The 17813-nt window shown below is 39.6% G+C and overlaps 1 protein-coding gene across 1 annotated transcript in view; it reads left to right on the top strand.

The window, feature by feature from the left end:
• Positions 1–8185, top strand: part of UMAD1 (UBAP1-MVB12-associated (UMA) domain containing 1) — a 206565-nt gene extending 198380 nt beyond the window's left edge. Inside the window, exon 4 of the mRNA XM_054564090.1 lies at positions 6081–8185. Coding sequence (XP_054420065.1) covers positions 6081–6338 — 258 coding nt within the window. The 3' untranslated portion in view covers positions 6339–8185. The remainder of the gene's footprint in view (positions 1–6080) is intronic.
• Positions 8186–17813: the final 9628 nt, after the last annotated feature.

The raw sequence follows: 17813 nt of genomic DNA, 5'->3' as shown, positions 1-17813 counted from the left end.
CTTCTGACTCAGATTTGCCCCCAGCCCTCCCCCACTGAGAAGCTGATGTAATGCAAGCAGATACCAGCAGAAGCCAGAATAGAATGGATAGTTATCTGGGGAGATAAAGTGACAGTGTTGCCTGTTCAGGCTGTTGTTCAAAGGAACATGTCTTTTATTTATAGACATTAGAATTTAAAGGCATAGACAGCCAGAGCTTGATATTACCTCTTCTTTCCATAACTTGTTTCCTAGAAATAAGCTTGATTTAGCTACCTTCTTTGCATGTAAATGGAATGTATTAGATGGGTGTTTTATACCTGGTTTCATGTTCTTTTAATAGGTTCTATTACTGTTTTGGTTAAGGCTGGTTTCTTACTTTTAATGTTTCAATATTTTGCTTTTATAGGACACTATTTTATCTCTACTTATCTGAGGCACGGGTTGCAGAAAAAAAAAAGCAGGAGGTTGTAAAAGATGCCAGACATAGGTAATGTTCATATTAATAACATGCTCATATGTTAGTCAGGTACGGCCAAGTAGATGAGGTCTCCAAATTGTTAGTGGGCCTGCAAAGTTGGCTCCCCTTCATGGCGTTCACGGTGGTTACTGGGCTTTTGTGCCAGGACAAATGAACTTGTCTGTTCTTAAAAATGCCTTTCCTTGCTCTCGAACACCCATGAGTGAGGCTCACAAGGGTGCCACTAACCTGCTGCTGCTCCAGGGGAGTGACTTCATTTTCCTAAGCCTTTACTAGGAGCATTCGTTATGCGTCCTGTATTCTCGGAGTGGTTTTTCCTAAGCTCTGAGAAGATTTTCCAGATTGCACCTTATGAATCTTTGTAGCAACTCTGCAAGAAAGGGACGAGTAGTGTCTATAAACCTCTTTGAATTACCTGAAACATGATAGAATGCAAGAAACACAAGATAAACTTGGCAAGTCCATTTTTTAACAGATTAATTGATGAATAAGATATAATTTTTATACACACATGAAAACAGCTAATTAATTATAAACTTTGCTTGTTGTAATGGTATTGATAAGGAAGTTTGTTTTCTTCCTACAATTAAAGAAGAACCATTCTGACATGGTATGCTCATATTTAAACTATGTAAGGGCAAATGCTCATTTGAAAAAGAAGTATTAAAGCTAGACTATATGAAGGAACATACACTCAGGAACAACATCATAGCAGCATTTCTGTGGACAAGATTAATCACAAAAATAATGTTTTATGAACATAATATTTTAAGTACATTTTTAAAATCTGGCTATTAACTATAAGGTCAATTGATTCTTTTCTTCCTGCTCTTTTGTGGTTAACATACTTATTCTTCCTTTTAAAGACCCTTTTTATTATGCAAATGAAAAAATGGAAAGACTTCCCGCCTGAGAGAGAGGACTAGCTTTTTGCAGGGCAGCCCGTGCACCATTCAGCCCTCAGCCCTCACCTCTGCCTCCACTGGCTGCCAAGCTGGAGACTCAGTGGTCAGGGTTACTGGGTGTGGGGTCCTTGAATTTTGACTTCGCATATTCTTTGTGACTTACTCTTGTTCTGCCGTATAGCTGCCCCCTCTCCAGCGCGCAGCGTGCCAGCAGCAGCTGCACCATGGTGCTCGCCCCTCTGCCAAGAGGGCAGGCGGCCTCCTTGGAGACTGTAACACTGCACTGCAGCCAACTGTTAGGAGATAGATGCTGAAGTGGTGCACACAGCACAGCTGAATTCAGATCCTTCTAGGAGGCATTTGGCTCAACATTCTGAACATGGGATTTGTAAAGTTGATTTAATTTCTGGAAAGTTTTCATTATGGGAAATTTTCAAACATATACAGAGGTAGGAAGAACGCTGTCATGTCCCCCCAGTGGACCTTCCTTTCCTCCATTTCAACAATGATAACGTACTGTCCGTGGTGTTTCCCTACCAGACTCCTGGTAGATTCATTTCCAGGGAAACATGTCTGTTAAATTACCGTGGCTTTTCTAGCCTCCTTCAGTCTAAGATCTGTCACCGTAATGACTTTCTGTCCTTTCTTCCTAAAAGTAAAAGATAATTAGAGTCTTCTTTCCTTCTAATTTAAGCCACGATAATACTATGTTAGGAACTGTCATATTTTCTAATACTGTTCCCTGAATTTTCAAGGCTTTGTTCATTCAGTCAGCCGATCTATCCAAAGCACGTCTGAAGTGTGAAGGAACTGCAAATGTATGAGAGCATTAGAGATCACAGTTTTACCGCAGATGAGCTGTGGAACCTGGAACCACTTCTTCACCATTCTGTGCCTACTGTCCTCGTGATCTTAGCGTGGGATTAACAATAGTGCACAGCTCACAGAGCTGTAAGACTTAAAGGAGTGACTACATTTAAACTGCCTAGATGGACCCTAGCACAAAGTAAGTGCTTGATATATGCTAGTTGCTGTCATTGGCATTGTCACTTTTTGTCCCTCATCACTCATGTTACAGAAGAGGGAACGGAGGCCAGGTGGGTGAAGTAACCCCTTTCTGGTCATAAGGCTGTTTTATCAGGAGAACTTGAATAAGAAACCGCATCTCAATTCCTTTATTATTCTAGATATAGTCTGATGTAGTCTTGTCCTCAAGGAATTATGCTCTGGAAGAATTATTTGCAAAGGAAAGGGAGGAGAATTAGTGAAAGCATGAACAAAGAAATAAATATTGCTGCAGGAAAGTTAAACCTTACAAGTTTCATGTTTAGCAAGCAAAGTGCTTTAGTGGAGAAGGTGAGATTTCAAGAATGCTTATTTAAGAAGGAAGGTGATTTGGCTAATGAAATGGGACAACACCCCATACTCAAGGAAGGAGGAAAAGAAGGTTCAAGTATAGGATGAGACTAACAGACCCAGGGAATATTTGCACCTGAGGTGAAGAGAGAAGGCAGGATTTCAGAGGAGAGGGGAAGGTTATGATTGTTTGAACCACCAGCGAATGCCAAAAACAAAAGGGATGAATGGACTGATTCTTTATCTAAAACCAAGTAATGGGGGCTGACATTCTGAAAGTTTTTACTCACTTTAACATATGTTAAGCACTATTCTACTCACAAACATTATTTAATTCTCATAACAATCCTATGAAATAGCTACTATTATTGACCTCATTATACAGCCTAGGAAACAAGTTAAAGAGCTTGCCCAAGGCCGTTTGCCTATTATTAATACGCAGGTGACCTTGGCTTTACAAGAGCCCTGGACTCTGTGCCCCTAGCCACTCAGCCCTGCTGCTGCACGGTAACCAAGCCCTGGCACGTACTTGACCCTGGAGACACCAGCACCTGGTGAAGCCCTTCGCAGAGCCTGGAACTGTGGCATCATTACTTGCTAATGCCTGTGCTGTTATTAAAGTCCCATTTAGGTTTCAGCAGGCAAGTTCTGCCCACTGCATAATGGACCTTTCTAATAAGCTTTGTCATAACAGGGTGTGGTTCCTTTGGTTCTCTTTGCAATCCTAAGGAAGCACTCCACTGTGTCACTTTCACACCAAGTTTAAGACCACTCTTGAGAGGGACGTGTTCACTGACTCCAAGCACTCCATGAGGGCTCCTCTCCGTGGTGGCAGCACCTGGAAGAGAGCAGTTCCTCCTTTGCAGAATCTCCACTGATTTTTCCTTTCTTATGACTGTCTTGTCATCGGCACATGAACTGCCATCCTTTCTCCCAACTTAAGAGACAGAAAATAAAATCAAGAGAAAGCTCACCAGACCCCAAATTCCTTTCCAGCTACTGGCCCATATCTCTTTTCCTGTGTTAAGGCATAATTTCTTCAAAAAATTTTCTGTTCTCACATTTGTCTTCACCTCCTTTCTTCCCTTACCCTTTTAAACACACACCAAGAAGACTTTCTCCACCAGATCTCTCACCCAGCTCTAACTCGAATTATATCCCCTACCTATTAACAGTTCCACCTGGATGTCTGGTAGGCACCTGGAGTGACCAGACCTGAACTTCTGATCTTCCTGCTTAGGCCACGAACTCTGACTTCATCCTTGGCAACACTCTTGCTCTTATACCCCACATCCATTCCATCAGTAAATCCTGTTGGCCCTACTCTGAAAGTCTATCCAAAATCGAACTGTTCATCTCACCTTTATTATCACAACCCTCATCCACATCACTCACCTCTGTCTTACCCAGCTGGTCTTCCTGCTTTCTTACCTGGCCACCGAACCCCTCACTGCGTACTGTCAACAAAGCAACCAAAGTGACCCTTTTAAGACATCCGTCTGAATATATCTCCTTTGCAACAATACGGCCTTTTTATTCCCACACGCAACAACATGGACGACTCTCCTGAATATAATGTTGAACGAAGGAAGCCAGAAACAGGAGTCCATATTGTATGATTACCTTCATTTAAAATACAAAAATCGGTAAAACCAATCTATGCTGTCCTAAGTCAGGACAGTGATGGGGACAGAGACACGAGTTGATTGTGACTGAAAAAGAGCACCATACGGGTTTCTTGACCTGGGTGCTGGTTGCTCACAGGAGGTTAAGTCCCAAAATCTGGCAGGCTGTTAAACTTTTGATATATTTTACACTTCCATAAAAAGTTTTCAAAAAATTACTTCTTATGCAGAAAATCATTCTTCTATAGCCTTAGATAAAGAATTTATCAGCACGTGTAACCCTTATGATGTAAACCCTAAGCAGGCGAAAATCTCATCTGCTGTCATCCAATCAATCGATATTCATTGAGCACTAGGCACTGACCTGGGCGTTTTGGGATACAGCAGTGAACGTGAGAAAAACTCCTTGAGCTTCCAAGGGATTATAATCAGAATAAATTGGGTGAATGAAACAAGGGGCTAAGCGCTATGAGAGGAAGAGAGCGGGGCGGGGCGCAGGGAGTGCTGGAGTGGAAGAGGTGCAGAGAGCAGGCAGTTTCAAGAAGGCGGCCAGGGGAAGGCCTCGTTGAGAAGGTGACGTTGTGGGGCCAACTTGGAAGGAGCCGAGGGAAGGAGCCCGATGTGTATCAGGGAGCAGAGCCTCCTGGGCAGCGGGACTGGAAGGCAAAGGCCTGAGGCAGAAGCGGGCTGGCTGTGCAGCAGCAAGAGCAAGGAGGCGGTGAGCCTGGGCAGAAGGGAGCCCAGCAGGCTAGCTGGGGACATGGTCACCGAGGGCCTGGTAGGCCTCTGTAAAGACTCCAGAGTTTTATTCTGCGTGAGCCCAGGCGGGGGTGGGAGAGGAAAATTTTATTTAGGTTTCAGGCACTTTTAGTGGCAGGTGGTTCATTCTCGTTGCTGTAAATATACTTCAATTTATATATTCTACAATGATGGATACTTAGGTGGATTCCACTTTAGGGCATACATAGAGTGCTGCTATGGACACCCTACCTCATGTCTTTTGGTAAGCTACTGTATGCACAATATACCACTTTTAAAGAAACCGAACAAGAAATATCAATTTTATGTATTTGAATAACTTAAGTGACATTTAGTTCTTATGAAAGTCAGACAATCAATACCCGTGGTACACATTAGAGGTAAACTCTCCGGTGTGTTAGAGTAAGGCAGTCAAGTATGCAAAGCAGAGAACACAAAGATATGTCAGCTACGTGGCTTGCCCTCAAGGACCCTAGCGTCTAGCTGGGGATGAGAGGCATGCATATGAAACAGCAAATAGCAAGGGCACATAGAGGAAATACCAAGTAACATCCTAGGCAATTTGCTCCATAAGCATTCAGAGGTGGGCAAGGTCACTTTGGACTGTGATGCTATACGATTTCACAGGGAAATCTAGTAATTCTGTAGAGCTGGAAAGCATACGTCGGGTTGGAAAGGCAGAGACAGACCTTGTAGAGACTATCTGGGCTAGGGAAATAGGAAGAATGCCAGTTTGTGTTTGAGAGGTTCATGGATGGGCACTCTGGGTAAGATTAGGGTTTAGGATTCATTTTAAAGCCTAGTAGAGCTTTATATGGATGCATTTCTCAAGTAAAGCAAATCTACATTCTAATCTGGGAATATTTATGTATTCCCCCATTTCTCAGTGACTTTGATGTATTCAGGCCGCATTTACCATCACTAAACCTCCACGTCCATGAGGTCTAAATGATTTGAATATATATGTATTTTTAGACTGGCAAAGAAAACTCATCCAGTGTGACTGTAGCAGGCCCTGAGGCGGAAAATAAGGCAGGCCAGACCCTGGAAAGCAGCTCGTTCATGGCCGAGCTTCTGAGCGACGTGCCCTTCACCCTGGCCCCGCACGTGCTGGCCGTGCAGGGCACCATCAGTGACCTCCCCGACCACTTACTCACCTATGACGTCAGCGAGAACTTGTCACGGTTTTGGTATGATTTTACTCTTGAAAATTCAGTGCTCTGTGATTCTTAATTTTTATGTTTGTTTGTACCATAACAGCTTTAAAACAAAAGTTTACTCATTGTATTTAACCTGTTTGATGTTCTTTGCCATTTCACTGTCCAAAGGTCCTCAGGAAAACAGGGATCATAAAGGAAAGAAATTAACATTATGCCCATTGCTCTGTTTTTCAGAATAAAGTATATTTGTATAAAAATTGAACTTCAATTTTACTTCTTTCCTCCTGAATAACAAATATGAAAACGAGGCAGTCATAGTTTTATGAAAGGAGTAGATTCCTTCAACCAGGTTCTCAAAATACAACATTCAAATTGACCTTAGAAGAACTGTGAAAAAGAACTGTGGCATTTTCCTTGGGTTCCACAAGTGTGAAGTCTGCCCTGAGAGTGAGTGTGAATGCCGTTCTCTGGGTTGGAGGAAGCTTGAATTAATATCACTCTTTCTTATTCTGAAGTGTTTATGAATGAGTTCAGAAAAAAATTGTTGCCAGGTAAGCTGAATTTCTTCAGTCTTGATCTAGACACTGATGGAAATTGAAAACTTGCCCTAAAAAGCAGGGGGATTTGCCCTGGCTGGGCAGCTCAGTTGTTAGAACATCCCAATGTACCAAGGTTGTGGGTTTGATCCATCCTCAGTGAGGGCACATACAAGAAACAGCCAATGAATGCATCAATAAATAAGCAGAACAACAAATAGATGTGTTACTCTCTCTTCCTCTCTAAAGCCAATAAATGAAAAAAAATTTTTTTAAGCAGGGGGAGTTTGCTGATGTAAGAATGCTATAACAGGAATGCTTCGGGATGCTGTTTCTGTGAGTGATAAATTTCAGTTTCCTTAAACCCATGGCAGTCCTTTGCACCTGGAATGACTCTTGTGTTCCTGCCTTTGTTTCCTGCCTGATGCTCCTTCAGGGTGTTCTCCCTCACCGGCTTTCCAAAGGACTTGCCTGCTTCCACCTCCATTAGCATTTATCCACCTGACCGCCTGTGGTCCCAGTGTATGAAGAGATTCACATTTCCTTTCGACCTCTCTGCGCCCCCAGAGAAAAACATCTCACAATGATACATGTTATTGGTGATAACACCCTTACTTAGAAATTTGTTGGCCACAGAACAGATGGAAATGTTTTACCTCTAGAAAAACAGAAATCAACTCATGTCCAATTAGAGGATAGGCAAATCACCTAGATATGAAGTTTAGTTCTTGAATATCCATTATGTATTCCAATTACAACAGCAAAAGACTGCCATTGGTCAATAAACTGCAGAGGGAAGCAGTGGACTGTGATAGAGTGTGTTCCATGCCATGTAAAACTTGGATCCCATTTGTTCGGAATGGTAGCACCATGATTTGTTAATTCTGTGCCAAATTTTAAGTATGTGTACCATAGCAAAACTGAACATTGTGCATAAAGGTACATGAATTACTCAAATTTTAATGTGTTGTGCATGTTTGTTTAATAAATGTGGCATGTTCTTGATTAAAAAATGCTATGTTATTTAAAAGATAAACATTTTATTGACAAAATATGTGTCATTTACAAATAATTCTACCACATGAGGTAAATATATTAGATCTTTACATAGTTTTCATTAACCATCAGTCTAGTAAATGACTTACTAGTAACACAAATATGAACATTTTACATCAGTTTTTGCAAAAGCCCATCCTTTTTAATATCCATGTTAATGTACCTTAGAACCAAATGTAAGCCTGTTATCGATTTACCTAATATATGTATTAAATTTTGTCTCAAATGCTGACACATTTCATTTATATTTTTGCCTACCATGTGATATAAATGCTTATACATATTTTCATTTGTCTAAAAATTGTTATATTTAAATATGAATAAAATAAACTGATATTTTGATTAATTTCAGATCCAGAAAAATGATTTTCTTTGCATTATTCATGTCTGAATGCAATTTACTGATTCTTTGTGAAGTAAATATTTAAGTAGTTTGTGTAGTGTACACAAAAGTATGAAACTTGCTCTTATATGTAAATTTTAAAGGAGTAACATTGAAAACGGTAAGATCACTTACTAGTTCTGCTTAATAGGACTGAAGAGAATTGAGAGAAATCACATGAAGATCCCTAGATAGATTCCATTATCACAAACTTTAGTAAGTGCTAGTGTTAATAACCTATTATTAACAAAAACATTGTGGAAATGTCATTTTAATTTTCTTCTCCTATATATAAATCAATGGTACTATTTTAAAACTGGAAGAAAGCATTAGACGTCAACCAGCCAACTCATTTTACCCAAGAGAAACTTGAAGCCTAGAAGGGTTAAAGGACTTAAGTCACCTAATTAGTGATAAACAAACATTTACTTAAATAGTATTAATAATGACAAATTATAACAAAGCTGTATGCTGTGGTGGTAAAAAGTTCAGGCATTTGAGGCAGGCCGGCAGAGTCTATAATGGGTCCCCCACTTACAAGCTGTGGGACTTTGAGTCAGTCCCCTAACTTTGGTGTCCTTAGTTCCTTGCTTATTAAATAGTAATTGTGTGTACCTTGCAGGGTTGTGCTAGGTTTCAGATGGTGCATGTCAAATGCCTGGCGGTACAAAGCTTGACACATCGTCAGTGTTCTGGGAACAGGAGCTGTTACAATTCTCACTAGTAACCACATACAAACCATAGTCTAATGAGAAACAAAATAGGTATTAACTGAACTTCTTAAAGAGTAATATAAAAAATAGCTACTATATTTATTGTACAACCTTCCCACCCATTATTTTTTTCCATATTAAGTACTAACTCATTATGAAAAATATTCCTAAAATATGTTGGTTGACTCTTCCGTAGTTCCTTAGTTAAGAATTCCATAGGGAACACTTTTTTCTCTTATTATCAAGCATCATGGTTTTTTCCTCTTAACAAGTTTTCATTATAAAGTACTGTAGGTATGGAACGTACAAGTGATTTTACTGAATCTTATTTTTATCCCTAAAATATATGTAGGAAGTTGCATGTGTTTTTCAGCTTTTTAAAAATGGCATTTGCATCCTTTCCTAAAAACAGAATTAGAGAGGCAATTCTGACCAATTTCTTACTCTGGTTAATTAAATTGTGGTTAACTGAATTTTTAAAACTGTATCATTAAATGTTAACAAAAGCACATTTCTTGTTAACAATTCTAGAAACTCCACACTAGTTTTCTTTTTTTAAAGTAAACATTCATTGACACCAACACTTTTCCCCTTGCTCAAAACAAAATGATAAATTGAAAACAATATGAAAGACATACCTCCTAAAATTCTGAGAGACCTGATTTCTCATAATTCTAAAAGAAAGATAGGGAGTAGCAAAGAAATAATCCCATCCTTCTTCTAAAACAGTGGTATACCAGACCCTCCCCCCTTACCTCTATCAACAAATGAACACTGCCCTCGGGAATCTAGCAAAGAATGTGTTACCTTCGGAGATTAATACATTGTCTTATTAATCAGGTCATTAATAACATTCACACAATATTTAAGCTTATTGTATAGGTAGCTAAAGGATGTTACATCGTTTAAAGCCATCGAGAAATCTGGTTTTGTGGATATGATCCTTTGAGCCCTGTGTCTTATTACTAAGGCCATGGCCTAAATATTATTGGGAAATCTAAAACTCTCAAAATAGGTCTGACTCCATTCCTACTACAGTGGCCTGAAAGATGAAGTATTTTTATGTATCAGGGAAGTGACTCTTTATGCTATATGGTTTGGTGGATAGGTGTGGGTGAAAAAGAGAGAAAGATGTATTCATTGACATGCAGGAACTCTCTTAAAGTCAACAATGTAATATGTTAATCATCATTTTTTAAATTTAAATAGACTTTTAATTTTAGAATAGTTTTAGGTTTATAGAAAAGTTACAAAAATAGTGCAAAATTCTTGTATACCTCTCACCTAGTTTCCCCTATTTGCTACAACTAAGGAACCAACATTGGGATGTTACTATTAACCAAAATCCACGTTCCATTCAAATTCCATGGTTTCTCTCAATGTCCTTTTTCTTTTCCAGCATCCTATCCTGTAAAATACACTATATTTAGTCATCCTTAGGCTCCTTTTGGCTGTGACAGTCCTCAGACTTTGCTTATTTATTTTCGTGACTATGACAGATTTATGGAGGACTTGTCCAGTAGTTTATAGAATGTCCCTCGACTAGGGTGTATCTGTTTTCACATGGTTAGACTATGGTTATGGGTTTTGGGAGGAACATTACAAAGGTAAAATGCCCTTCAATGAGATCATATATCATATCAAGGGTACATGCTATCAACATGGCACTATTGCTGATGGTTACCTTTGTCAAGTGGCCAAGGTAGTGTTCACCAGGTTTCTCCACTGTGAATGGAGAAACTACCTCCCCATTTTTTATACTCTTCTCTTTGGAATTAAATCAGAAATCATGGCCCACACGCAAGGGGTAAGGGATTACACTCCACATTCTTGGTGAGTTAGGAGCTATGTAAATTATTTGGAATTCGTCCTTATGAGAGATGTCTCTTTTCTCCAATTTATTTATTTATTTATCTATCAGTCATTTACTTATTTATATTGGGACTCCAGTCTAAATCAGTGGTGGCCAAGAGACATATTTACATTTTTATAAAGTGAATAAAGAAAATTTGGAACATTTTACATGGCATAGGTGAATACCTTTTGATGTTGGTTATGATAATATATTCTATAATTTCCTCAGAATTCATTTTTCTATAAATATCAGACGTATTTCTCCTTAAGCTGCCATGGCTATAACTGTATTCAAAATAGCCATTCCCTTTGGGGCTACAAGTGTTGCATTATAAGTGGAGTCCTCTTAGACACTTGGCCTTTTTCTACATCATTCCCATAGTGATTGCGTCTTACCCATAATGTTGTTCTTCACCAAGTGTGAAGAGGCAGGGTTATAGTATAGAATCATTTTCCTTTTTAAAGAACCAAGATAACTCATGATATAAAGAGCTCATCTTCTCTATACTAGATGCCTTTAGTTATAGCAAAAACAGAGTTGAAGCTCCTTAAGAGTCTAAGGAAAGAAATGTTTCAGTTTCTCCTTTAAGAAGTAGTTTTAAAGAAGCAGCATAAGGAAACTCAGTCTTTTTTCAGGGGTGGGGCGAGTACCCCCAAGAAACTCTTTGTACTTCTGATTAACCAAAACTCAACTGTAAGCTAAAACATAAAGTTGATTTCATCCAATTTCATTTGTGGGGGGATCGTCAAAGTAAAAAGCGTCTTATTTTGTCTTTGGAAGAAACCTGAATATAGTTCTTTGTCAAGACTTTTCCCAGTCCCAATTTTCACCCCCTACAAAGGAAATAAATTCCTTACAATCAAAGGTAAGGCAGAGGATAATTGCATCCAGAACAACCCATCAGTACGCTAACTCCAAACCAGCCTACAGACAGCTTGTTAGTTACAACCCAGGCCAGAGAGGGAGTCAGACAATAGACCATTTCAGAGGTCAGTTAAGGAGACGACCTCCCACTTAGGACTGCTGCCAGAGACGTACAATCCAGTGTCTGACATCTGGGTTTTGCAGCTGCAAAGTCTGCCCCTTGTGTGGCCACAGGTGTTGGCTATAACTCTGAGACACAGAAGGAGGAACAGGAAAATGTCAGTTTCGTTGTGCGTATGTGTGTTTAGTGTATGGTTTTTTTCTTTTAATTCTGTTTTTCAAAAATGTACATAATTTATTCATAATTTATTTTGTTTCAAAATTAATGTATTTCTGCAAAATGGCAAGGAACATTTGGGAGCCTAACAAACAAGAAGCTTTTGTTCGTGAACAAGGGCAAAACAAAGCCAAGTTTTTACACCTACAGGGTACACCGTACACTACCATGCTGTGTGTGGCATTGTTAGCTTGGTCATTTGAATAGGACTTCTCAGGACCAAAAAGAAATAAATGGAGGCTGGAAAGCAAATGGGCACTTGGTCTAAGATAAAGCCTAAATACTTATTCTCTCCCTGTCTGTCCTCTCCTGCCTCATCCCAGCTGGGGATTTTCATGAGAATTTGTGTTTATCAACATGTATTTCTGAGCATGGGACAGACTATCTAGCTTCAGAAGTCACACTATACCAGCTGTAACCATCAACTAACACAACTTAAAACAGGAACACTAAACTTTCCTCTTCCCCTTGCCAAGAGATTCAGCTCCTGATTGTGACGCAAATCTAGAAGTTCTACCTCACATAGGTGTTTGAGGTTCCTGACCCTAAACATACAGGCAGCAGTAGAAGTGAAGATGATTAAGAGGATGGAATGACCCTGGTTAACTATATAAAGAGCCAAAAGTCAGTAGCATTTAAAAAAATATGTCTGTACCTCCATAATTAAACATATATTTCCTCCTTGTGGGGCCTACTTCATAGCCTAAAATTAGAAATTAAGTTAATGCTGGAGGAAGAAATCTTTAAATTTCTTTTTCTTATCAAATTTATCCTAAGGAGAAATGCTTGAATCCTCAGGCCCATGTTTCTCCACCTTTTAATGCCCATGTGCTCTATGATGTTCTTCATCTTACTATATGCTCTATATATTCCACCAGTCAAAAGAAGATTTTGATAGGTTTTACTTTGTATATCCTATTACAAAGACAAAAGATAAATCAAATATGCTTTTTAAAACTACAGCCACCACCTCATTTCCCTTAGGAATCCATGCTCTCTTAGTGACGTTCTATCAGACTTCTGCTTAGCACATAACAAATCCTCAATCAGGATCTGTTGGATGAATGAGTGAACCAAGGAAATGTATCATTAAATTATCTATAAATGAGACTTTCCAAAAACAAAAGAATAGAATTTCAACTTTGGTAGTTTTTCAGGCCCCAGTAAGTTCTCCCAATTATCGTGCTCTGTTTACGCAGCTGAAAATAATGCTTAGTTTACCAAGCCTCTACAAATTGTGCCTTTGGTCTGTTTTGGGTATTCTCCATGTTTTTCAGGTTGTGTTTTCCTCTGCCCATAATGACTATGTATGCCCTCGTGATGAGTAAGAACTGCTTCTAGACAATACAGTGTATTTTGGTCCTGTGGATTAACTCATTTGAGGTTTTATCTAGCTGCCAAGTTTCCCTTGTGTGTTCCAGGCTATGTTTGCATATATTCCTGTCCCAGAATTTATTAATCCTATTTGACCTACCCTTGAAAAATGTTTTTTTGCATATGCTTTCCTTCAAGCATATTTGGGTGTTTTAAATGACCTTGTTTTAGAAAAAGACACTTTTTTTCCCCCTAGGAGCGGTAGCGCATGTTTTTTTTAGTATCCTCCTATATCTTTGTCTCACATTTCCTACTTAGCCAATTCTCTTCCCTTGTCATAGACACATGGTTAGATCTTTCCCCTCCAACTCAATCTTCTTGAAAGAGTAGTCAATATTTGTGTCTCCACTTCCTTACCTTCTGTTCGCTCCTCCTGTAATCTGATTTCCCATCGCTGGTTAGTACTTCCAGTGAGCTGGTTCATACAGGAGCCACCTCCAGCTAATTCCACTGCCCTGGATTTGTTTCCACCCTCGATCACTGGGACACTGTTTTTCTCATCTTCATCCCATCTCAGACTGTTGGGGACTTCTTTTCCTTACTCCACTCCCAAAATGTTGATGTGCCCCAGAATTCCATCTCTTGCTCTCTTTTCCCTTTCTGTCTTTTCCCTGCACAATCATGTGCATGTCTATCTGCCATTGTTGACATCCCAATCAATCCGTCACCCAGAATGCTCTCAAGTTCCATATCCATAATTATCTCCGAGACATCTCGCATGAATCTTACTCTTGGTTTCTACAACTACCCGCGGTAGCTGCTGTTTTTGTCTGCTCCACACGTCTTCTCATCCCCCACTCTGTTGCTCCGCTCTTCTTTGTGGCGTCCCTCTTCACTCCGTGCTGTTGTTACCATTTCTGCATCCCAAGGGACAGACACCTGACCTGACCTGGTTCGATCGGCATCCCTCCATCAACGGATACTAAATGTAAGGAGAAAACAGCACCTCTTTTGCGGCATACTGCTGACAGCCACCCATCCCTCAAAGTTTCAAGTCCTGACCATGTCATTTGAAGCCCTAGATTACCCAAGGAAGAAATCTAGGAGTCTATCCTTTCTTCTCTTTCACCCCCATACTCAATTGATGATAAATGTTGATTGATTTTGTATCTTAAAGGCTTGTCTCTTAAATGTATACTCTCTTCTCCAGACCTACAGCCCCTACTTCAGCCCGGGCCTTTATCATTTCTCCTAACTGATGTCCCTGCATTCAGTTTAGCCTCTATCCCATCCATTCTCTGTGCTAAAGCCAGAAGGAATCTGATAAAAAGCAGATTAAAATCTTCAATACCTCTCTAGTACCTTTGGAGAATCAAAGTATCTTAAATCACATTCGGGCTTCCCCCTGCCTTCTAGCCTCACCTCAGGATAGTCCCCTGCCCTGGTGAGTGTGCCATACCTCGCTCACCATTCTTACAGTCTGTTCTTTTTGCCTGGAATACCCTGAACTTCTCTTCTTTTTCTTTCTTTTTGTTGTTGTTTGTTGGACTTCTCTGGTCACAAAATATTTATTCAGATATACTTTAGGGAATATAGTACAGTAAAATTTAGGATCCAACATGAAATAACTTCACCCCCCTCCAAAGTGAGCCCAGCCCTCAATGCTCTGCAGACATAAAACTGCTGCTGAAAGCATCTGAATACCTCTTTTAAGTGCAAAACCACATATTACACCTACAGAGCAAGAGTGCATTGAGATTGTTCTTATTAGTCATTCGTAGTCAACTTGCATAAAACATCAAAAAAAAAAAAAGGAGATTAGAGCTTACAAAATCGGCTAAAAAATGAACCTGTCCTTGCAAAACACATGCTGTAATGGAAGAAGAGATGTTTCTTTAAAAAAAAAAAAAGTATTATGTACACTATGGAAAACTGTTCATTCCTGCCACTTCAAGTGACCCAGTCTGTGGCCAAATTCTTTCACAAGGTTTCATTCAGGTATCACCTCCCCTGGGAAGCCTTTTGTATTCCTCTTCAGCTGGACTGGATGTCCTTCCATGTTCCTACGGCATCTTGTGTGCTCCTCTTTCGCAGCTCTTGGTCCACAGTATTGTAGTTATTTACTTGTCTACTTCAGGACTCAGTGAGCAGACGCTAACATCACTTCCATGCTTAACACGGTGTGGGCTCAGTAAGAGTGTGTTGAGGTGGCAGATGATTGAGTCACCATTTATTCAAGGAAATGTGTAACATTCTTATCCCATCTACATTAGAATTTGCCCTTGACTCTGTGTTGGAAGCTTTTAGGAAACCTTTCAGATGTTTATACTAGAATGTGCTACAACTCCTGAATGCTCCTAAACTTATCTTGTATCCTAAAAAATTTAGCTTCTTAAAATTTTTTGAAAGTAGAAATGTACCTTTTGCTTGGTTAAGCTGTGTCAATACTAATACAATAAAATATTTTGTATTTATTATAAACTTTTAGTCATTGTTGATTACATCTTTAGATTACAGCTTGGAGGTGTCAGTGATTATCAATCCATTTACTGTGACTTGAGTTTTATTTTTTGCTTTTCCTTAATGTACACAGAGGGAACTTTCTTCTGCCTTCTATTAAATCAACATTGATTAGTACTAATTAAATTACATGGCTCTTTTTAAATCATGGGTTTGTATAGACTTAAATATATACCATACAAATTGAATGCCTGATGTTTTAATGGGGTGTGGCATGTTATTTTTATGTAACCTAACCTTACTGAAGCATTTAGAAACATTAACCCTTTTGATGATGGTCTTCATTTTTAAAGGATCATTTTACTTTTGAGGGAAAACAAAAATTTATCTGACAAAAGTAGACCACCATGCTGATTTTTTCATACAATCAAAGCAGGTTGTAAAAGATTTTTTAATTGGTCCATTCATTTGGTAACCAGTTTATTGCATGAATTAAACTTTTTAATTTCTCTAATGGATTATGATTTTAGACAAAATTAGTCAATCAAATTTCTAACCAGTGTGGTCACCATATTAATTATTGCAACCTCTAAAGTTCCCCATTTTCATGGGTACCCTCTTCCCCCTAGATGCAAAGATACACTTACACATTTTCAGTAAATGGGGAAACAATAGTAGCCAATCTATTAAAGCATTCATTTAGTCCATAAAGAGAAAAAGAAAGAAAACCTCTTATATTGGTTAACACAATTCTTCATTTCTGTTCTCTGAATAACAACTTGGAAATACTTTATAGAATCAAGAAGTAATAAAATCTTTCATTAGACAAAATTTTCAGCAAAAGTAGTCTCCAGAACTAAACTCGAAAGGAAGTTCTTAAGCTTTATTACCTTCCTATTCTTGATTAAAACATCATGTTAAACGAGTACCAAGAGTCAACAATCCCTTTCTCTACCCTCCCCCCAAACTGAAAGACTGTCTGTTGAAATCATCTGTGCTCATCTTAGGTTTACCACACTAGTATTTTTAGGTGACTGTAAGTTTCTAAACTTGGCAGTGTACGCCTATCAGAGTGATTGTGGAAATAAAACCCGCATTAAGCAAAGCAGCCGTCTCCTGGGTGCAGGTTATTTCCACTTGGGCCTTTCTCGTGCTCCTGGAGATCCACCCGAGGCACTGTTTCTCTTTTCCTGTAGGTTGTGGGAAGGCCCCATTCCTCAGGGCCATCTGTCCCCGCCCTGCGGGCGGGGGCCCATTGGGCCTGCTGCTTTATTGTGCTGGGGGACAGCGAGTGCTCCGTCCTCCAACCTGGGCCTGCTTTGTTCCGCTTGCAATGTACAAAGTGCCAGAAATGGACCCTGTACTTGACAAAATATAAAACACAAAGGACGAGGGCTCTATCCTTAGCACTTTTCATTCCTTTTCATTCCAGAATATAAAATAGCAGGTAGCAGTCTAATTATCAGGTTGACTGCCAGAGACAGGTTTGATCCCCCTGAGATGCCAGGTAAGTAGGCCACTGTCAGTGAAAATCACGAATCACGTCAAGAGGTGTCTGGGAGGGCATGTGGTTATGTGGAGGAACCCCCAAAAATCTCTTGGAAGTGAAATTATTTTTTAAAAGATTAATATATATTCTAACATACATTAGAGTGTACGATATGAAATGTGAGATATGAAAAGAATGGGCAGGGGTGGGGGTAGTGGAACAGAATGAGAATCCACAGCACCTAGAAACGAAGCCCTACTCTCTTGTGAGCAGCCTGGAAGGAATGAGCTGCTTCGTATAGTACCTCTAGGGCGCCGTTCTCACGGTTGAACCTTATTTCCCAGGGCGGCCCTGTCAGGCCGACCTCTGCACTGCCTACTCAGCCCCCCTTCCTTTGCAGGGCCATGTCATTCCTCTATGAATGCCATTTCTCTTTATGGGAGTCCTCTGTTCTGCCTATATACACCCACTGCTCAGAAGGTTCAGCTTCTAGCTCCCTCATTCACATTCTCTGAACACGGGGTCCATGTATTATCTCAGAA

Source organism: Pteronotus mesoamericanus, unplaced genomic scaffold, assembly GCF_021234165.1.
Source record: "Pteronotus mesoamericanus isolate MK-2021 breed Mesoamerican mustached bat unplaced genomic scaffold, CSHL_Meso_final scaffold_85, whole genome shotgun sequence".
In the NCBI taxonomy this organism is placed as follows: Eukaryota; Metazoa; Chordata; class Mammalia; order Chiroptera; family Mormoopidae; genus Pteronotus; species Pteronotus mesoamericanus.
The sequence above is the reverse complement of the archived record's forward strand: the minus strand, read 5'-3'. Positions and strand labels throughout refer to the sequence as shown.